The sequence below is a fragment of the Mirounga angustirostris genome, unplaced genomic scaffold (assembly GCF_029215605.1).
Source record: "Mirounga angustirostris isolate CCGP_5_RB_7025 unplaced genomic scaffold, mMirAng1.0.hap1 SCAF_11, whole genome shotgun sequence".
In the NCBI taxonomy this organism is placed as follows: Eukaryota; Metazoa; Chordata; class Mammalia; order Carnivora; family Phocidae; genus Mirounga; species Mirounga angustirostris.
The window spans coordinates 2,102,535-2,125,643 of record NW_026991719.1 but is presented as its reverse complement, the minus strand read 5'-3'; the positions used below and the strand labels follow the sequence as shown (position 1 = coordinate 2,125,643).

The following is a 23,109-nucleotide window of genomic DNA, read 5'->3' as shown; positions in this document are numbered from 1 at the left end:
AAAGTAGAAGGAATGTTCCAGAGCCTCAGGTTGCACGAAGAGGTGAGCAAGAACAGATAGGGTGACATCCATGGAAGGTCTCTCGTTTTCTTGTTTTAGGGGCAGAAGCCCTTCACTGCAGCATCAAGAGAAATTATGACAGACTCTTTAAATGAACGAGGCTTGATTTTTGAGTCAATCCATACCTTCGGTTAGGAGCCCTGCCACAGACTTTGCAAACAGAAAGTGGTCAGTGTCAGTGGCAGAAAGCACGGCTCTGAGCTGAGGTCAGGGGCAGGTGGGGCCCAGAGTTGGAACGTCCTGTGTGTTCCTTGTCATTGAAAACTACAGCCCATTTGTTTGCTCTTCGTAGGTTCACAACTTGAATACATTTAAAAATGTTAATTTTCTCATTGCAGTAAAATGCACCTAAACATCCAATTGGCCATTTTACCTATTTTTAAGTGCATAGCTCAGTGGCATTGGGCACATTCATGCTATTGTGCAACCATCCCCACCATCATCTCCAGAACTTTCCATCTTTCCAAACTGAAGCTCTGTCCCCATGAAGCAGTAACTCCCCGTCCCTGTCCCCCAGCCCCTGGCCCCATCATCTACTCTCTGTATGGACGAGACTCCTCTAGGGACCCCATGTATGTGAAATCAGGCAGGATTTGTCCTGTGTCTGGCTCATGTTACTCAGCACCATGTCTTCAGGGTCCATCCATATTGTAGCAAGTGCAGAACATCCTTTTCAAGGCTGAGTCTTATTCCATTCTGTGCATGGTCCACATGCTGTTTATCCATCCATCCATCCATCCACTTATCCATCCATCCATCCACTTATCCATCCATCCATCCATCCATCCATCCATCCATCCACCCACCCACCCACCCATCAATCCACCCATCCATCCATTCCTCCATCCACCCATCCATCCATCCATTCCTCCATCCATCCATCCATTCATCCATCCATCCATCCATCCATCCATCCATCCATCCATCCACCCACCCATGCCTCTATCTACCCATCCATCCGTCCATCCATCCACCCACCCACCCACCCATCCATCAGTTCCTCCATCCATCCATCCATCCATCCATCCATCCATCCATCATCCATCCATCCATCCACCCACCCATCCAACCAACCCACCCATCCAACCAACCAACCATCCATCCATCCACGGACACTTGGATTGCTTCCACATTCTGGTTCTCATAAATAATGCTGCTAGGAACATGCAGTGTATGAGTGTCTGTCCGAGTCCCTGCTTTAACTGCTTGAGTGCATTTTCAGTCTTGAATTATATCTCCCTCCTATTCGTGGAGGGACTTTAGATTTTCTCTTTTTGGTTTTTCTTTTCTTCAGGTTGTCTCATTCAGGGCTTTCCTATCTTCTTCTCACTCTCCCTCATCACCAGGTCATCCCATAGACAGTCTGATATGGATCTGTGTGTCTTTAAAAGTGTGCATGAACACACAAACACACACGCACACAGGGTTTGGGCATCATTGCAGTATATTATACATACCCTTCCCTCTATTTCTGTCTTGCCTGCATGGGGATCCCTCATGGGGGGTTTTGGAGGACACATTTGGTATGTTGCTGTTGGGACAGGTGTGTGTGCTGGTCTGCATGTGCTCCAGAAATCCTGCTCTCCTCCACCAGTCCCACTTGCTCCTGGTCCGTCCTGCTCAGATACCTCCCAGACAGTTCAGAGTCCTTCTGTCCAAACATGAATTCTTGACCTTCCTCCTGGCCTCCTATCCCCAATCAGCTCTTCTTTCGACTTCCCCAAATGGCCCTTCCAGCCCCCCGGGTGCCATTTTTGATCTGCTTTTCTTTGCCTCTGTGCACGCTCCAGCCCAGGGTCCTGCCCTTTCCTGTTCTAAACCACACCAGATCCGTCAAGATCCGTCCAGTTCAGTGACATCTTCAGAGAAGCTACTGCGGCTCACCCACATCCCTCGCTTTCTTCTGAGCGTCCACTCCAGATACAGGCTAGGGCTTCCTTCTGATGTGAACACTGGCCTGCGCCATTCTTTGCTGTCAAATCCCATGGGAGGGGGAGGTTTCCTGTGTGCATACAATAGAATGCAAGCTCTTTGGTGTCTCGGTTTCCAACCTTCTTGGATGTCCCACCTCTAGCCTCTTGACCAGAGGTGCATCCTGCCTGTGGGTCTCTCCTTCCACCTGCTCTTGACTCCCTGCTGCCATCCTGTGTTTCCTATTTATGCTCAGTTCCCCAGCTAGCCCGCAAGGCTCAAGACCATCAGCAAAAGAACTGCCCTTTCCATTGTTGTGTATCCAGCTTGTTGCCTGGTATACACTGGGTCCTTGGTCAAAATTTACCCAGTAAGGGCGCCTGGGTGGCTCAATCGGTTAAGTGTCTGCTTTTGGCTCAGGTCATAATCCCAGGATCCTCAGCGGGCAGTCTGCTTCTCCCTGTACCTGCCCCCCACCACTCGTGATGTCTCTCTCTCTCTCTCTCTCTCTCTCGGATAAGTAAAATCTTAAAAAAGAATTTACCCAGTAAATGAAGCATAGAGCAAGTTGAGTATGGATGTGGATAGATTGTGTTTCGTGAGTTGTTGACCCATGGTGCTTGAGCAAGACTCCTAATACATACTGAACTTTAGATCCAGAAATGCCTCTTTTTCTCCTACCACTGGTGGCAAACCCACTTACATCCTTTTGCCCTTGCATTTTGTTGTTTATAGACTCCATGCAAGGGGCGGAGTCCTGCAAGGAATGGGAATGAATTAACCAGTGCATTGGCTGATGCCATTAGTCCTGTTTCTCATTTTCTAAACTCAGATTTTAATTCATTTATGGCCATCCAGACCCGTCCTCTCCGCCCACAAGCCCCAAGCGATGACTTACTGCTTATAAATGTTTTTGTAATAATAACGTCAGCATCTCCTTGAATATTTTGGTGCTTATTAATAATGCCCAACACATTACACATTCTCTCCATATAAGAGAAGTCTTATTCATGTAAATTTGAAGGAAAGATGTGTCCGTGGAATTTTTTTCCATAGGATATTTATTTGACTTGAAGACAGACAGGGAAACCTGGGCCCTCACGAATTTTTTTTTCATAGTCTCGGTTTTTGAGTCCTCATGGAGTACCTTTATTTGAAAGCCGTTACCTCTCAAGGGTGCTAGTGACCAATGGCACCTGAGTGTGATGTTGTTAGGTAGGATTGATAGCCCACTTAATATATATAGTGTCCTTTTTGGGTTGTTGTTGACGCTCTGTTGGATTTTATTGAGAGATTTGTGCAACAAATGTGCTACAAATGTATATCGGCCTAGTTCTCCCCACTCAGTCATTTGTGTGTGACATTTGTCACTGTGATATTGTGATTTTTAAGAAGAAATAGATGTTCGGTCTTTGTCCTTGGCACTGAGCTCTTAAAATCCTTGGAATTTCCTCAGTGATAAGAGTGACAAAGGTGGCTTTTGTTATGTGAATGAGGTGACTTTGGAAAACACCCTAGGGCAGGGCCTGGTTGCCTGGGGAACCAATCCTGTAATTGGAAGGTTGGAATTCTCGGTCCCACCCCAGATCTGCCAGGGGCCAGAGGGGCTGGAGGCTGAGTTAATCCCTAATGGCCAGTGATTTAAACAACCTGGCCTTCATGAAGAGCTTCCATGAAATCACAGAAGGACCCGGTTGGGGAGCTTCCAGGGTGGTGAGCTTGGGGAGATTTGGGGAGAGTGGCTCACTTGGAGAAGACACGGAAGCTTCCCAACACCTGGTCCTATGCGTCTCTGCCATCCGGCTGGTCCTGGGTTTTGTCTCTTTATAATAAACCAGTGATCCAGTGAGTAACATGTTTCCCTGAGCTCTGTGAGCCCCTCTGGCAGATTAATGGAACCCAAGGAGGAGAGTTTGGAACCTCTGACCTTAGAGTGGCTCGCTACCAGAAGCACGGGACCTGGACTTGTGACTGGCATCAGAAATGTGTGTGTTGGGGGAGTGTTGTAGGGCTGCACTCTTATCGTATGCGATCTCCTGTTGTAGCCAGTGACAGAATTGAGTTGAATTGTAGGACACCCAGCTGGAGTCACAGAATTGCTTGGTGGTGTGGGGAAAAGAACAACGCATGTTGGAATTGGGAGCAGAATGGTAGACACTAAGTGCCAGTTTTTATATATATAAACCTACCCGTGGATGAAATTCAACTCACCTGGAACCCGGGTGACAGACTCTGAGTTCGTCGACTCATTCCTTCTGCCCGAATCTCCTGGTCTCCACCCTTACTGTCTTGGGGGTTGACACATTCCACTTGGTTGATTAATCCCCAGAGTTCTCTTTCATTCCTTACAGGCTGACTCGCTTGGCTTGGCCCCGTTGTAATCTCCCCCATTGTGAATTATCTCCCCTGCCTTTGAAGGGTGAAACTAGGTTGCATTGCAACATGGTGGATGCATTGTTCTCAAGAGCTGAGAGGGAATCTGTGTAGATTATCATCCTGGCTGTGGATCAATAGGAGTGGCTATAGAATATAGCCAAAGAATGGGTGCATACCATTGATGAGTGTGCACGTGTGTCTGTGTGCGCGCGCATGCACGTTCTTAGGCATTTGAGTGGTAGGGAGACAGGATTCTGCATATTTTCCTACCTTTTCAATGAAATTCAACAAAACTGTGGAAAATGGTAGTGCTATGAGTTGGGTAGTTTTGTCCATTTGGGGTTGATTCAAGAGCTCCGTGCTGCCCCCAAATTCTGGAACACCAGGCGTTTTCTGGTGAGTTCTAGCTAAGTTAGGCACTCATCTTGTTCTGGAGAAATCTGGAACGTCACCAGCCTACAGAGAGGTTCATTCTACAAGTTCCCTACTCCGGTGTTGATCCTAGACCATATTTCCCCATCGGAATGGTGAAGTCGTTGTTGGATTCCAAGCTCCCCCATGAAAGCAGAGTGTGGCCACCATATACATTTGAAATACGGAGCAATTATATTGAAACATCATGGGAAGGGATGTTCTTACCATACTGATCAAGAAGTAGAGCATGTGGCCGAAAGGAAACACTCCTCTGGGCTTTAAATTAATGATAGAAAGAATGTGGCTGGTTGGGGTAGTCTGTGCCTCCACACTGCAAAACTTGAGCCTTCTGAGCTGCAAGAAGCGGGAAGGGGAAGCAGGACACAGATGCATAGCCTTCAGTAACTGAAAACAGGGACTTCCGGCAAGTCCCCGTGGTCACATCGCTGGTAGCAGCTCGGAGACAGGACAGCATTTGTGCAAAGCCCGTTTGTGGGTACGTGTCATTCGGAATGGCACCCTTATTGCAAAGGGTCTACATGTCCCCCCCCGTGCATTTCGTGAAAGCTTTTTGTACACATGACCCGTGTTTTGCTAATACCTGGAAACACCCTGAGTAGCAAACCAGACACTCTTTTTGAAATACTAGCAGAGTTTTTCATTTCTGTGATTGGGATTTTTTTCCTCTCTTCCGTCACATGTTTTCCTTTATTTGCCTTAACTCATACCGTCCTGACCACTGCATGTGCTTATCCCTTTGTGATTTTCCTTCGAGTTAGTCTTCATGTTGTGGCAACCTATCTCCCCCCATTTTACTTTATTTCATTGGAATGGTCCATCCCGGCAGGTGAGACCCTCTGGTAGAGCAGGTGTCCTGAGCATCCTCCCGAAGGGATGGCCAGTTCTCTGGGCATAATTGTATTTGTGGTGAAGCCCAGATGGACGCAGCTCACGGGGAGACAGCTCTGAAGGGAAGCACCATGTTGTCCTGATCACAGAAGATGCAAGCGGGAGCCTTGCAGTATTAACACCATAGCATGGCCATGGTTAACATCGTCCTGTACGACCCCCATCCTGGCAGGGTGGCTTTTACTGGGGGACGTCTCTTACTGCTAATTATATCATGCACATACTTGTGTACTTGCTGCGTCCTCTCAAAAATGCAGAGCATAGTTCCAAAGCTCGTTTCTCTTCTTCCCACGTCTCCTCTACGAGAAAATATTCTTCCTCCATCACCGCTGATCTCCCTACAATGTGTTTTTTATTGTTTCCTTTTGTCAGGACTTCTCCTCGGAAACAGACAGACCTGGCGTCTTCTGTCATCCCCCCTCGCCCACCTCTCCTTCCAGTAATAGAATGCCTTTGTAAGGAGGATGCGCCTCTTCTGACTCTCTCGGACATTTTTAATGGCCACCTTACCCTGGCAGGTGTTTGCGAGGCAGTCCGTTCATTTACTGTTATGTTTCCAGTCTCAATTACAGGGCCAGCTGGCCGAACCAGGTGTGATCCCCGAAAATGTGTCCACTGTGCATGAATTTGCTTGGGCTGTCAGAACAGATCCCACAGACTGAAGGGCTTAAACAACACGCATTTATTTCCCATAGTCCTGGAGGCTGGGAGTCTGAGATCCAGGCGGGGCCGAGGGCTGGTTCCTCCTGAGGCCTTCCTCCCTGGTGTGTAGATCCCATGTTCTGCCCATGTCCTCACGTGGTCGTCTGTGTGTGTCTGTGTCCTCATCTCCTCTTCTTATAAGGACCCCAGGCCTATGGGATCAGAGCCCACTCTAGTGACCTCATTATACCTTAATGTCCTGTTCAAAGACCTTATTCCCTCACATGTTCCCATTCTGAAGTCCTGGGGGCTAGGGCTTCCACGTATAACTTTGGCGGACACAATTCAGCCTGTTGGCAAGATTTTTTTTTAAGATTTTATTTATTTGAGAGAGAGAGAGAGCATGAGCTGGGGCTGGTTCCTCCTGAGACCTTCCTCCCTGGTGTGTAGATCCCATGTTCTGCCCATGTCCTCACGTGGTCGTCTGTGTGTGTCTGTGTCCTCATCTCCTCTTCTTATAAGGACCCCAGGCCTATGGGATCAGAGCCCACTCTAGTGACCTCATTATACCTTAATGTCCTGTTCAAAGACCTTATTCCCTCACATGTTCCCATTCTGAAGTCCTGGGGGCTAGGGCTTCCACGTATAACTTTGGCGGACACAATTCAGCCTGTTGGCAAGATTTTTTTTTAAGATTTTATTTATTTGAGAGAGAGAGAGAGCATGAGCTGGGGCTGGTTCCTCCTGAGACCTTCCTCCCTGGTGTGTAGATCCCATGTTCTGCCCATGTCCTCACTTGGTCGTCTGTGTGTGTCTGTGTCCTCATCTCCTCTTCTTATAAGGACCCCAGGCCTATGGGATCAGAGCCCACTCTAGTGACCTCATTATACCTTAATGTCCTCTTCAAAGACCTTATTCCCTCATATGTTCCCATTCTGAAGTCCTGGGGGCTAGGGCTTCCACGTATAACTTTGGCGGACACAATTCAGCCTGTTGGTCAAGATTTTTTTTTAAGATTTTATTTATTTGAGAGAGAGAGGGAGAGAGCATGAGCTGGGTGGATGGGGCAGAGGGAGAAGCAGGCTTCCTGCTGAGCAGGGAGCCCAGCACAGGGCTCCATCCCAGGACCCTGAGATCATGACCTGAGCCGAAGGCAGACGCTTCACCGACGGAGCCCCCCAGGTGCCCCCTTACGTTTTATTGGTGCCATATCTTAACATCCACGTCTAGCAGATTTTCACACCTGCCCACCCACCTGCGTATTGTAGCATCCATTCCTCGGCATGAATAGCCTCCCGTCGACGTAGACGACATCCTTCCTGTCCGTCCGTGCCCCGCACCGCAGCAGGTGTCTGGCGCTGACCTTCGTTGGCGGGGACCCGCGGCGCCGCGCTCACTCCCGCGCTGCCCTCCCGCAGGTTCTGGACGTGTCACGACGAGCGCTTCCTCTACATGCTGATGGAGTTCGTGCCGGGCGGCGAGCTGTTCAGCTACCTGCGTAACCGGGGCCGCTTCTCCAGCACCACGGGGCTGTTCTACTCCGCGGAGATCGTCTGCGCCATCGAGTACCTGCACTCCAGGGAGATCGTCTACAGGGACTTGAAGCCGGAAAACATACTGCTGGACCGGGAGGGTCACATCAAGCTCACCGACTTCGGCTTCGCCAAGAAGCTGGTGGACAAGTAAGTGGCCGCGGTCACCCGTGGCCGCGTCCGGCAGCCGCCACGCTCCTCCCCGCTCCCGCGAGTTCGGTTGTGTTGGGATTCCACATGGAAGGGACCCCGCGTGCCGTGATGGTGTTTCTCCTGTGCCCGGCTTACCTTCCTCGGCATAGTGGCCTCAGGGTCCATCCGCGGTGTCGCCAGTGGCGGGGTGTCCTTTTTCAGGGCGAATTGTAGCCCATTGTGCGTGGAGACCACGTTTCCTTTGTCCGTTCATGTGTGGGTGGACACTTAGGTTGCTTCCATGTCGTGGTGCTGTAAATAATACTGCAGTGAGCAGGAGGGTTCAAGTATGTCTTTAAGGCACTGTTCTCATTTTCTTCACATAAATACCCAGATGTGCAGTTACCGGGTCGTAGGGTAGCTCCATTTTTAACTTTCTGAGGACCCTCCGCGCCCTCCTCCACAGGGGCTGCCCCGGCTTGCATTCCCACCAACAGTGCACGACTGCTCCCCTTTCTCCGCATCCTCGCCAGCGCCTGTCTTGCCTCTTTGATATTAGCCATCGGCAGATACGCAGTGCTGTATCTCAGATGACTCATTCTTTTTATCAGAAGTATACAGTTGTGCATACTGTGTGTCAAGGAGCTCCCCGCCCCCCCCGCCCCCAGCTCATTTCCACTCTCAGCAGAAGACCGCTTTCAACACTCGGGTTGGCTTGTTCTGTTTTTCTGGTCCAGCTCCTGGGATAGCTTCCAAAATTTTGATCCTGCTATCCGCTTGCCCCTTCTGAAACCTCATGTATTACGCTTTCTTTTTTTTTAAGATTTTATTCATTTGGGAGAGGGAGAGAGACGGCACGAGCTGGGCGGGGAGGGGCAGAGGTGGAGGGAGAAGCAGGCTGCCCGCTGAGCAGGGAGCCCGATGTGGGGCTCGATCCTGGGACCCTAAAATCATGACCTGAGCCGAAGGCAGACGCTTAACCCACTGAGCCACCCGGGCACCCCATGCTTTGCACTTTTTAAAAACCCCTTCCTGTCATTCCTCATTGCCTTTTGGGAGGGAGCAGAGGTGCATATGATCAGTTCACCATCTTTGACAAGAAGAGATTATGCACGAGGTCATCTTGGGGTCGTTTTAAAATACTTTCCTATCTTGCTTTTTGTTTCTGAAGACTAACGAAACACCGAAAAAGTCCTCTTGCTGAACAAGCAGATTATCATCTGTTTCAGTGTTTTTCTGTGTAAATGAAAGCCCACAGATCTGTATGTCCGCTGAATTCTGTAACGTCGATTTCTAACACTGGGCTCACCGGAACAAACGTCATTTCAGCATCATTAGCACCGACGTTGATCTCATCACGACTAGTCCTATAAAATGAAACCTTAACGTAGTCGGGCGTACAATGTCTTCTTGGCGTACTTCGCCCAATGATCCAGACTGCCCCATGCCGCTGGGAAAACATTTACAGCGAATGTGTGCAATTATAGAATATGTAACGTATACACGTACAAATTCCACTTCAGTGAGGCTGATGTACTTGCAAAGCTGGTTATTTTGCTGTGTTTATCCCCCCTACTAAAACGTTGAGCTTTCTTTGCTATATTCCCCAGTTGGCTCATTGGTCGCTTGGTACAATTAGGCGTGGAAGAGAGTCACAGACCCAGAGATGGAGGGAGACAGGGCTGTCTTTTGCTGATACCATCACACCTACAGTCCTAAAATATTCCACGGAGAAGGGTCAAGGTGTATGTTTTGTTCCCCTGGACACCTCATGTAGGATTTAAATTCTTCAAGAAGCCTCGTTTTATTTATTTATTTATTTATTTAAATATTTTATTTATTTATTTGATAGAGACACAGCGAGAGAGAGAACACAAGCAGGGGGAGTGGGAGAGGGGGAAGCAGGCTCCCCGCCGAGCAGGGAGCCCGATGTGGGGCTCGATCCCAGGACCCTGGGATCATGACCTGAGCCAAAGGCAGTCGCTCAACGACGGAGCCACCCAAGCGCCCCAAGAAGCCTTGTTTTAAAAAAGTAAAAATTTTGGGGCGCCTGGCCGGCTCCGTCGGTAGAGCGTGCAGCTCATCACAGGGTTGTGAGTTCGAGTCCCATGTTGGGCATACAGCGTACCTAAAAATAAAATCTTTAGAAAAGAAAGTAGAAATTGAGTAAGATAGCCTGTTTAATTCGGTATATCTCAAATACAAGTATTTCAACGTATAATCAGTGCAAAAATTGAGAGGATTTACATGAATTTCTGCTGCTAAGTTTCTGAAATCCCTTGTGCATTTTATCAGGGTGGTGCATCCCAATTAGGGTACTATATTTTCATCAGAAATACTTGATCTTTATTTAACGCCCAAAACATTTACAGTTGGAAAAATAAGATTCACATGCCCAGGCTCTCCAAAAACACCGGGAACTTTCTCAGTAACTGCATCGAGTATTGCTTTTTATTTTTTTTATTTTTTTATTTTATTTTTTTTAAAGATTTTATTTATTTATTTGAGAGAGAGAGAATGAGAGACACAGAGCATGAGAGGGAGGAGGGTCAGAGGGAGAAGCAGACTCCCTGCCGAGCAGGGCGCCCGATGCGGGACTCGATCCCGGGACTCCAGGATCATGACCTGAGCCGAAGGCAGTCGCTTAACCAACTGAGCCACCCAGGCGCCCCTCGAGTATTGCTTTTTAAATTTAATTTTAAATTAAAAGATTAAAATCTTAATTCCTTAGTACATTTTAAGTGCTCCTGAAGTACATGGGGCTGGTGGCCCCATACTGGACAGGCCGATCTAGAAAACACACTGTTAGGGACACCAGGCTGGCTCAGTCCGTGGAGCTTGGGACTCCTGATCTCGGGGTTGTGAGTTCGAGCCCCACACTGGGTGTAGAGATTATTTAAATAAAAATAAAACTTTGAGGGGTTCCTGGGTGACTCAGTGGGTTAAGCATCTGACTCTTGATCTCAGCGTGGGTCTTGGTCTCAGGCTTGTCAGTTCAAGCCCCACACTGGGTGTAGAGATTCCTTAAAAATAAAAACTCAGGAAAAGATACATTGATGACGTGGGGTTGGCTAAGGTGATAATTATATTTCTTCGTGTTATGGAAACAGCTGCATTTATGAGAAACTTGATTGTGCGGGGGAGCAGTTTTACATTAAATGACTCATCTCTGACGGTTTTTAAGAAAGCGGCCATCCTGGGAACACTTTGTGATGCAGTTAAATTCAATCTGATTTTCCCCTATAGGATTTCATCTATTACCTTTCTAAGAGGAAAGCACATAAAAATGAAGTGCTTTTCCATAACCTTATGAACAAAGACCTTCTTAACACAGGATAATTGGTTTATAACGTTGAGGGTGCCCCCTATTGGCAGCACGTGATATATGGTACCTATATGTCTCTCTTTTTTTTTTTTATAGTCATTTTATTTGGAAGTCTGATTCAAACCCACCAGATGTGAAATACTTCACAAATTAGCTTGATGATAAGTTTGGCGAGCAGTAAATCCAGTATGTGCATTTAAGAGTAAATGCATGATGGTGGCTTTGTACATAACATCAAACAATTAATTTACTTAAGATGTTGAACTTTGGGCCACCTGGGTGGCTCAGTCGGTGAAGCGTCTGCCTTTGGCTTAGGTCATGATCCCAGGGTCCTAGGATGGATGGAGCCCTAAGTCAGGCTCCCTGTTCAGCCGGGAGCCTGCTTCTCCCTCTGCCTCTCCCCCTGCCTGTGCTTTCTCTCTCTCTCTCTCAAATAAATAAAATCTTGGGGGGAAAAAAAAGACGTTGAATTTGGAAGATAAGGCTTCATTACCATCTTGATATATTGCTTTTTAAAGGAAATTTTCATTTATTTTATTTTTGGATATATTGCTTTTAGTCATGGACTTTGTCAATTGCAAAAACATTTTTCTCGCTTCTTTCTGTGTGTTTTTCTCGGTTTGCTTGATGAGGTCTCTCCCTTCTGACCCAGCCCTGGAGACGTGATGCTCATGGGCACGTAGGCATGGCCACCCTTCCCGTTCAGGATTCCGACAAGTGACAGTACTTTTACATAAACATGGAAAGAAACGTCCCCAGGGATCACTACAAAAGACATGGAACCAAACAGAGCTTCATCTCCAATAATATTTTTGAACATGTAATTGAGAAAAGCATGTTTCTCCTTTTTTTTTTTTTTTTTTTTTACAGCACGGGATACAACATGGTTAAATATAATTCGATGTTCTTCCCTCTACCAATTGTATTCTCATTTGTTCATGGTAACTCTGAGTCTCAGGCTTTCCCTAGGTTCTCAGTAATGGATGGATTTTTCCTCTTGTACCATAATCTTACAGAACTCTTGTTTAATTACAGTGATAGTTCTTTTTTCGTACAAAAGTCTTCGGCATACACACTTGCTGTTATGCAGGTAGGCTGCCTAACAGAATAAGGGACACACTAGGATTATTTTTCATTCTCTAAAATGATTAAAACAAAAGTGCCAATACATTTAATTTAGTTATTCTGTTGTAGTTTTTTTTTTTTTTTTTTAAGATTTTATTTATTTGACAGAGAGAGGGAACACAAGCGGGGGGAGCGGGAGAGGAAGAAGCAGGTCTCCCACGGAGCAGGGAGCCCAATGCGGGGCTCGATCCCAGGACCCTGGGATCATGACCTGGGCCGAAGGCAGACGCTTAACGACTGAGCCACCCAGGTGCCCCTCTGTTGTAGTTTTTAAAATTTAGATGTGACATTGAGCGCTATCCTTTGGATTTTCATGCCCGGCCTCTTGGCTGGGATAAATGACATTGTACCTAATCTTTGACGATTGTTACTTAACGTTCTCAAACATCCACAAAAGCAGAGAGAGTAGTTAACCTTAAATCCTGTGTGCCCATCACACAGATTCAGTAGGCATCAAAGCCTTGCCACCTTATTTGACTTTTTACCTCTCCCACGTTTTCGTTCCTTATATTATTTTAAAACAAGTGCTCACCGTGCTCTCTGTAATGGATAATGACTTAAAAAGAATAGCATCAGTGCCATGATCACATCTTAGAGAACAAAAGAAAAAATTCCTTAGGAGCATCTAACTCCCCGTCAATATTCAGATTTCCCCCACATCTCAGAAATGTCTTTTTCTTCCCCGTAAACAGGATCTGACCAAGGTTTCTACATTGCATTTGGCTGTTTTGTCTCTTAGCTCCATTAAATCCATAAATTTCCCATTTCACCTCCCCCTCTCCCCCAACTCATACCATTTATTTGTGAAATAACCCGGGGTAAGCCCCATCGGAAGCCCCGTGATCTAGATTGGGTGGGTTGCTTCTTCATGGTGTCCTTTGCCTTGTTCCTCTGTCCCCTTTGTTTCTTGTGAGCTGGTGGTTAGATCTTTGAACTGGATTAAATTCAGGCTCATTGGATCCTCACTTCTGTTCCTTCCTTTCTTTTTGGCTTTGGAGAAACATGGTGCTGGATTTTTTGTTATTGTTGCGTTTGCCTGGTAGCAAGAAGCATACAGTAGGTGCTTGTCCTTGCATACATGGGTCCAAGTGTTCCCTGCCTGGCCTCCCTTCCCACTGTCCACTCTGTCACCGTCACCGTGTAACCTGTGGGCTTAGGGCCCACCAGGGGCGCTACTTGCTCCCCCATTCTGTGAGAAATGACAAAATGCTGATGCTCTCTCTTGGTCAGTCTTTCTGCATTTCTCAGGTGGAGTTCTTCTGTAAAGAGCCCCTTTCCCTCATCAGCCACCTTCAAATACCATCCTTCATGAGAGCAGGCAGGCAGTCCATCATTCATTCAGTTCATTTAAGGGTTTCCAGAATCATGACCTGGGCCCTTAGTGACCTCAAATGGGGCCATTGCAGTTTTTTAATGCTACCACTCAGAAGACACATGATCTCATGTGTTTTTAATTCAAAGCAGTCCTTTTGTTTTTTTTTCCTCTGTGCTTGAATTGCCCTCCTCTTAATAGGCAGTGACCACATAATGGGCTCAGACTCTCCTTTTGAGCAGATGAAAATGCTTTTGATCTAGACAGGTGGTGGTCGCACAACATTCTGAATGTACCAAATGCCACAAAATGGCTTGCTTTAAAATGGCAAATTTGGGGGTGCCTGGCTGGCTCAGTTGGAAGAGCGCAACTCTTTTTTTTTTTTTTCTTAAGATTTTATTTATTTATTTGAGAGAGAGAGAATGAGAGACAGAGAGCAGGAGAGGGAGGAGGGTTACAGGGAGAAGTAGCCTCCCTGCTGAGCAGAGAGCCCGATGTGGGACTCGATCCTGGGACTCCGGGATCATGACCTGAGCCGAAGGCAGTCGCTCAACCAACTGAGCCACCCAGGCGCCCTGGAAGAGCGCAACTCTTGATCTCAGGGATTGTGAGTTTGAGACCCACGTTGGATGTAGAGATTACTAAAAAAATAAACTTAAAAAATTAATAAAATGGCAGATTTTACGTTTCATGAATTTTGCCTCAATTAAAAAAGCAACAACAGTCCCATCTTTGTAGGAGCCCCTTCAAGCTGCCACCTCTACCTTTTTGTCAGTATCCCATTGGCTTTGAGAACGACCTTGCTTTCATTGACTAGAGGAGCCCTACGTGTCTCCTCTCTACCCTGGAGTCAGCCAGTTCTTTAAGGAACTCTGGACACTGTTGGTGGGAAATGGTATTTAAAGACCCCTCAAGGGGTGCCGTTTGCTGTGGGGGTTTCATTGCTTCTAAGAATTCTTGGGGGACAGAATTAAAGAACGCACTTTCATTTTAAAGAGAAAAGCAAACGCTGAGTACAAACTTTACTAGTTGATATTTAAGACCATGGGTTTTTACTTAGTTTTTATGACTTTTTCTTGTACCTCTTTGCTTACCCTGAAACTCTCACCTACCCACTGCATTTATTCACAGAAGCAAGTCCTTGCAGTAACGCACACAGCTGACCTTGGTGCGCGACCCTGTAGTGGAAATGTGCCGGCCCAAGATGTGGGTCAAAATGTTTTAATCCCTTTGTTAGGCAGCTAGCCAGAGAACCAAGCCAAGTTAAGTCGTGGAACTGGCGAGGGCCTTTGATTCACGGAAACGAAAACCAAAGCTATAAAAGATTGAGGGTTAGATGAGAACCAGGCTTTGAAATCCATCCCTCTCTCTAATTCTTTCCCCTACACCAGGGCTCAGCAAACAACAGCCCATGGGATCTGGCCCACCACTTGTGTTTTCTAAATAAAGTTTTATTAGAACACACTCACATAGTTTGTTTACGTCTTGTCTACAGCTGCTCTCAGGCTACAGGAGGAGAGTTCTGTGTCTGACACAGAGACCAGATGGCCAGAGACAATAGGTGCATGTGGCTGTGTGCCAATAAAACTTTATTTGTAAAGTAAGTGAGGGGCTTGGGAGTAAATAGAGCAAGAGAGTGACACTTGACAATGCATACCATTTTTAAAAGTTTTTAATTTAAATTCAATTTAGTTAACATATAGTGATTATTAGTTTCAGAGGTAGAATTTAGTGATTCATCCATTGCATATAACACCCGGTGCTCATCACATCATGTGTCCTCCAAATGTCCATCACCCCATTACCCTATCCCCCACCCACCTCCACTCCAGCAACCCTCAGTTTGTGTCCTAGAGTTAAGAATCTCTTATGGTTTGTCTCCCTCTCTGATTTCGTCTTATTTTTCCTTCCCTTCCCCTATGTTCATCTGTTTTGCTTCTTAAATTCTACATACAAGTGAAATCATGGTATTTTTCTTTCTCAGATTGATGTTTTTCGCTTAGCATAATACCCTCTAGTTCCATGGCAAGATTTCATTCTTTCTGATGGCTGAGTAATACTCCAGTGTGTATATATATCACATCTTCTTTATCCATTTATCTGTTGATGGACATCTTGCCATAGTTTGGCTATTATGGACAGCAGTGCATACGTTTGATTTTTATTTATTTATTTAAGATTTTATTTATTTGTTAGAGAGCACACAAGCAGGGGGAATGGCAGGCAGAGGGAGAAGCAGGCTCCCCGCTGAGCACAGAGCCCGATGGGGGACTCGATCCCAGGACCCTGGGATCATGACCTGAGCCGAAGGTAGATGCCCAACCGACCGAGCCACCCAGGCATCCCAGTGCATACCTTTTAATACCGATTTAGTTTCTGCGCAATGAAAATATGTTATCTATTCAGTATATTCACCATCTGGCCATTTCCAGATGCAGTTTGCTGATCCCCCCCGAACTAGACTGTCTGCTGTGTGAACTGGTTAAAACCGACCAGAAGGTATATTCATACCATGGATGGTCATTCAGCCACGAAAAGTAACAAAACCCCATCAGTGAACCTTGAAAGCAATTATCCTGAGTGAAAGAAGCCAGACGGAAAAGGCCACATTTTGAGGTACCTCGTGTTGTCATATGGTAGAGCCCGAAGATAGAGTAATAGATGGAGCCGGGTCCATGTCACCATACCGTCCTGAGCGGGAGATGACTTGCCCATATTCCCACAACTGCCAAGTGATGGTACCTTGTGACTTCCAGGTCACATTTCTTTCTGTTACCGTCAGCCTCTGTTACTGGGCACATCACAGAGCGGGGATGAGGAGTGAAGAGGGGAGATGTGGGGATACTTGCCGCTGTTGGACCGTGATACTATTAGGCTGGTCAGCTTGGGTGTGTTATTGCCTCTGCATGCCTTGCTTTGCTCGTCTGAGAAGTGAGAATTGTTCTTACTCTAGGATTGTTGCTAAGAATGGGTGGGTCTGCTAATTGGAAAGTACATCCTTAGAACAGTTCCTGGCACATCGTAAGCTTTGAGTAGACATAAGGTGCTTCTGACTTTATTATCTCCATCATCAGTATCCCCATCATCACCACCATCACCACCTTCACCATCATCATCATCACCATCCTCATCACCACCACCACCACCACCATCACCTTCACCATCATCATCACCATTCTCATCACCACCTCCACCACCATCATCACCTTCACCATCATCATCATCACCATCCTCATCATCACCACCACCACCATCATCACCTTCACCATCATCATCACCACCTCCACCACCACCATCACCTTCACCATCATCATCACCAACCATCCTCATCACCACCACCACCACCATCATCACCTTCACCATCATCATCACCACCTTCACCATCATCATCACCATCCTCATCACCACCACCACCATCATCACCTTCACCATCATCATCACCACCTCCACCACCACCATCACCTTCACCATCATCATCACCAACCATCCTCATCACCACCTCCACTACCATCATCACCTTCACCATCATCATCACCACCTTCACCATCATCATCACCATCCTCATCACCACCACCACCATCATCACCTTCACCACCATCATCATCACCATCCTCATCACCACCTTCACCATCATCACCTTCACCATCATCATCATCACCATCCTCATCACCACCTTCACCATCATCACCTTCACCATCCTCATCACCACCACCACCACCATCATCACCTTCACCATCATCATCATCACCATCCTCATCATCACCACCACCACCACCACCACCATCACCTTCACCATCATCATCATCACCATCCTCATCACCACCACCACCACCATCAGCACTTTCACCATCATCATCATCACCATCCTCATCACCACCACCACCATCACCTTCACCATCATCATCATCACCATCCTCATCACCACCTTCACCATCATCACCTTCACCATCCTCATCATCACCATCCTCATCACCACCACCACCACCATCATCACCTTCACCATCATCATCATCACCATCCTCATCATCACCACCACCACCACCACCACCATCACCTTCACCATCATCATCATCACCATCCTCATCACCACCACCACCACCATCAGCACTTTCACCATCATCATCATCACCATCCTCATCACCACCACCACCATCACCTTCACCATCATCATCATCACCATCCTCATCACCACCACCACCACCATCATATCACCGTCACCATCATTGCTATGGACTGAATTATGTCCCTCCAAAATTCATGTGTTGAAGCTTTAACCCTCCCAAGGCAACTGTATTTAGAGATAGTGCTTTTAGGAGGTAATTGAGGTTCAGTGAGGTCAGGAGAGTGGGGTCCTAATCTGATAGGATTGACAGCCTTACAGGAAATTGATTTGTCACAGCTCTGGAGGCTGGAAGTCCAAGCTCAGGGTGCCGGGCAACTTGGTTCCTGGTGAGGACTCTTGCTGGCTTTTACATGGCTGTCTACTCACTGTGTCCTCACATGGTGGAGAGAGATCTCTTGGTCTCTCCCTCTTCTTACAAGGACACCAGTTACTGAGTTAGTTCATCTTGATCCAACAATATGACATCATCTTAACTTGATTACATCTGCAAGACCCTATTTCCAAATAAGATCACATTCACAGACTCTGGGGTTTAGGACTTTTGGGGGGAACACAGTTTGCCCCTGTGCAGATGCCCTGGCAGGCGATGAGAGTTTAAGAACACATGAGCAATTAGAATACCGTCTTTCTTTCATTAACACGGTCTCCTACCCCTGCCGCGGTGGAACTGATAACAGTGAGCATACTGAGAACGTCAGGTGTCACCTTGCCTGCTCTCCAAGAGCTGGGTGAGCAGGAAAAAAGACCTGGGGCATGGATAATTCACAGCTTGGACCAGCGGTCTCTGAATAACATCCGGGGCTCTTTGTCTCATCTTTACATGTTTACTGCTGTCTGAAGCTCCCTAGCAGTTTATGCCTCTCTGTACATCCATGAAGCACCAGCACCGTTTGCAGGAAGGTCTTCTAAAGAAGTATCGGGCTACCCAGGGCAACTTAGAAACTGGAAATTTATACAGCCTTCCACCTGTGCCTCTTACCCAGGACAGAGCCAGAAAGAGACTCACCTTTCCAAATGCAAGTGGAGACACTGTCCCTGATGCATATATAATGACCTGTGGCCACCTCCACCTGGTCTTAATATGACCTAAGAGCTCAATTTCCAGCTAGCTTCAGGCGACCTTGGGCGTGCTACCAGCCTGGGAGCCCAGCACGAAGGGCCCCGTAAGTTGGCAAGATGGGCATGGGTGGCCTGGAGGCGTGCTCAAGGTCTCAGTCGCTAAGTGGAGAACCCCACGCGGCATCCTCCCTGGTGTAGAGCTCCAGCCGGACACTGCTGTCTTTCTAGGGTTACAAATTCCCAAGCCCTTTCCAAACCCAGCCTGTGTCCAGCCTCTGCCGAGGTCCTGCTTGCCTTACCTTGACTTTGTTTCTCAGACGCTTGTTTTGGCTTCCTCCCTCCTTGGAGGACACCCTGCTCCACCTGGCCTCTTCTGTCTCTGCATTTTTTTTTTTTTAAGGATTTTATTTATTTGACAGAGAGAGACACAGCGAGAGAGGGAACACAGGCGGGGGGGTGGGAGAGGGAGAAGCAGGCCTCCCGCGGAGCAGGGAGCCCGATGCGGGACTCGATCCCAGGACCCCGGGATCACGACCCGAGCCGAAGGCAGACGCCCAACGACTGAGCCACCCAGGCGCCCCTCTGCATTTTTTATAAAGATTGTTGCAAAATATACTTAGGATAAAATTGTCCATCTTCCCCATTTTTAAGTACCTGGTTCAGTGGGATTAGATGCATTTGTAATGTCCCATGACCATCCCCACCATCCATCTGCAGAACTTTGCATCCTCCCCAAATGAAGCTCTGTCCCCGTGAAACACTTAATCCCCATCCCCCACCCCTAGCCCCTGGCGCCACCATCTACTTCCTGTCTCTCTGCATTTCCCTGCTCTGGGGACCCCATACATGTGACATCCTACAGTATTTGTCTTTCTGTGTCTGGCTGATGTCACTCAGCATCATGTCCTCAAGGTCCATCCACGTCATTAGTAGTTGTCAGGGTGTCGTGCCTTTTTAAGGCTGAATCCTATTCCATTGTGTGAATGGACCCCATTTCCTTTATCCATTCATCCATTGAAGGGCACTTGGGTTGGCATCTGACTTTGGCCATTGTGAGTCACGCTGGTCTGAACATGGGTGTGCAAGTATGTCGTCAGCACCCTGCCTTTCGTTTCCTTTGGGTATATACTGGGAGGCCTAGTGGCTGGATCGTACGGTGATGCGAGGTTTCGCTTTTCAAGCACCCGCCATACCGTTTCCCGCAGCGGCTGCACCAGCTTGCGTCCCCACCAGCAGTGCATGAGGGATCCCTGTTCTCCACATCCTCGCCGACACTTCTGTGTTTTTCACAGCCATCCCGATGGGTGTGAAGTGGTCTGCACGTTTGACTCTTTCCTTCCTGTGAACCAGGGAGCAAAGCCACAAGGAGGACCTAAACCTCGTACTCACGGAAGCCCCGTAGCATCCTCTTTCTGAGCCGCCGCTGCCCTCCTTAGAGACGTGCTCTCATCTGTCAGAGTCTTAGCGGGTGAGGGGTGGTCAGCCATCTGGAGAGACAGAGGTGGAAATCAGTATGGCCATCTTCTTGACCTCCAGAGTTGTATTTTCAGATGTCTGCCGTTCCCCACTGTCAGTTAGCTTCCATTCCATTAGACAACGGTGTGCCATACAGAACGTGCGGGGCTGAGCCTGCAGGTGCTTCAGAAGGAAGGTGAAGAGTGTGCATGGCCGGTGTGGGGAGCACATGCCTTTCCCGGGGCCGCCGTAACAGTACCCTGACCGAGGGGCTTCATACAATGGTATTTTCCCATGGTTCTTGAAGTTGGAGCCCTGGAATGAAGGTGTTTGCAAGGCTGTCATCCCACACTGGCTCCCGAGAGAAGGATCTGTTCTGACCCTCTGTCCTGGCTTCAGGTCACCTCATGCAGTTCCTAGAGTCCTCTAAGACAACGTTGGCTTCTCTCTCCAACACTTTGAAGTGCCCAGGGGTTGGGGATGGGGCACCGTCGTGATCACCGACGTCATCGTCCCATTCAGTCCTTCTGAGACGCATGCATTTGCCCAACACCGCTAACTTCTGTTATGCCCTTCTCCGTCCCCAGGACATGGACCCTTTGTGGAACACCCGAGTACCTGGCCCCTGAAGTCATCCAGAGCAAAGGCCACGGGAGAGCCGTGGACTGGTGGGCGCTTGGCATCCTGATATTTGAGATGCACTCGGGGTGAGTAGGGCTCCTGTGGAGAATCAACATGTACTCTCTGGCACTTCTCTTCCCTGCTTCTAGAACGGTGCTTTTCGGTGGCACCGATGTCCTCCCGTGCCGGTTTCCCCATGCCAACGTGGCAATGGGGACCCACAGTTAAGTGTGCTTTCATGAGAGCAAAAGCACATGGGAAGCACCAGCATTTGGGACCTCCTCGTGTTTAAGTATCCCTGTCTCCCATGAATATAATATTCAGTCTTCTGCATGGACTCTTGGAGCAAGGCAGAGAGCTAAGGTAATGACCATACGTGTTGGATAAAGATAAATAAATGGCATACAGTTTAGGACTTTATGAATGAGTTCCTTGCCAGGAAGGAGAGTGTGTGCCCATACTTGCTTGTCATGAGGCTTGCATGGTTCCACTTTCCCCGCGTGCAGAGACCAGAGGTGTTGAACAGGTATCAAGGTATCACCGTGAGTGAATACTCCAGTCTGGCTGAGGCACGAGACAGGTGTGATGTTCCTCAACCAGAAACATAAAGCAAGCATCCCCCGCTTAGAAATCATAGACCTGGGGATTCCTCCTGGTCCTACAGAGGACAGGCTCTTCTCTGATGGTGTAGCTGACAGGCAGCTGGTCTGCGAGGTGCCCGGACACTGGCTGGGGGGGCCCTCGGACGTGCGGCCCCTCTACCTCCTTCCGCCCTCCCTGCCTCGTCCTTTGTCCTCCCTCTTCAGGCCTGTTTCCTGCTGGGGAGCTTGGCAGATGCTTGGAGTTTGCTCCCAGTTGAACCCAAAGCCTGACCCAGTTCCATACCTGATTCCCTGCAGGGAAAGACCAGAGCTTTTTGCATGGAAACCTTCCCTTTCAGTTGGAAAGAATGATGGAAAGAGGTGTATTTCTGCACTGAGGGTGTGGCCAGAGTGGAGTCTTGTGAAAACCTGTGTTTATTTGTCTACGTGTCTATTATCTATTTATCAACTATCTACCCATGTATCTATCATCTATGTGTCTATCCTCTCTTATCACCTTCTCTCTCTATATCTATCATATCTATCCATCCATCTGTCTGTCCATCCATTTGTCTATCAATCCATCTATCCATCCATCACCTGTCTATCTTTCCTTCCTTCCTTCCATCCATCAATCCATCCATCCATGCATGCATCCCTATATCTATTTGTCTATCTATCTATCTATCTATCTATCTATCTATCATCTATCATCCTATCTCCCAGTCTGTCTGTCCATCATCCATCCATCCATCATACCTCTTGATCTATCAGTCCATCCATCCGTCCATCAATCTATCCCTGTATCTATGTATCTATATATCCATCCATCCATCATCTATCCATCTATCGCTCCATCCACCCGCCCACCCATCTATCTGTCATCTATGTATTCTCTTTACCTGTCTGCCTGTGTATCTATTCATCCAGCCAGCCATCCTTCCATCCATCCATCATCTATCTGGTCTCTTGTATTTTTCCTTTACTCTTCACCCAGACGGGTCTAGCAAATCAAACAGAACCAAATTCCTTAATGGACACCCCAGCCCATGAAGTCCCAAGCAGAGCAGAAGGTTAACATGAATCACGCATAGGTCCCATCCGTTGAGAAGATACAACGGTTGTGAATATTTATGTACCCATATTCATCAGATTCCCCTCAGATGCCCTGCCGCACATTTCCCTTCCTTCACATTATTGACCACTAGAGGTCAGCATTGTTTAACGATAAATGAACCCTGGCGGCCAGGGCTTAATAGATGAAGGTCACGAGCTCTGTTTTCTCCGTATTACTACGGTACATTCTAGTAGGACATGTTCTGTATATAGAATATAGTACTATGAGATGTTATGAGTAAATACAAGTTTGGAAAATAATACTGATGGGATGTAAGAAAATCATTGGAATTAGAATAAAATCGAATAAAATTAGAATATAATATTAGCACATATTAGAGTGAATATATTAGGATTATTATGTTAAAAATAACTATTAGAATGATTAGAATATTATCAGGATATAATCCATTCAA

At 47.4% G+C, this 23,109-nt stretch overlaps 1 protein-coding gene across 3 annotated transcripts in view; it reads left to right on the top strand.

Annotated features, from left to right (window-relative positions):
* The window catches only part of PRKX (protein kinase cAMP-dependent X-linked catalytic subunit), a 79,850-nt gene that overhangs the window by 38,325 nt on the left and 18,416 nt on the right, over positions 1-23,109 (top strand). For all 3 annotated transcript variants that reach the window (XM_064573687.1, XM_064573688.1, XM_064573689.1), the window contains exons 3-4: positions 7,731-7,994; positions 20,963-21,082. In XM_064573687.1, the coding sequence (XP_064429757.1) occupies positions 7,731-7,994; positions 20,963-21,082 (384 nt within the window). The remainder of the gene's footprint in view (positions 1-7,730; positions 7,995-20,962; positions 21,083-23,109) is intronic.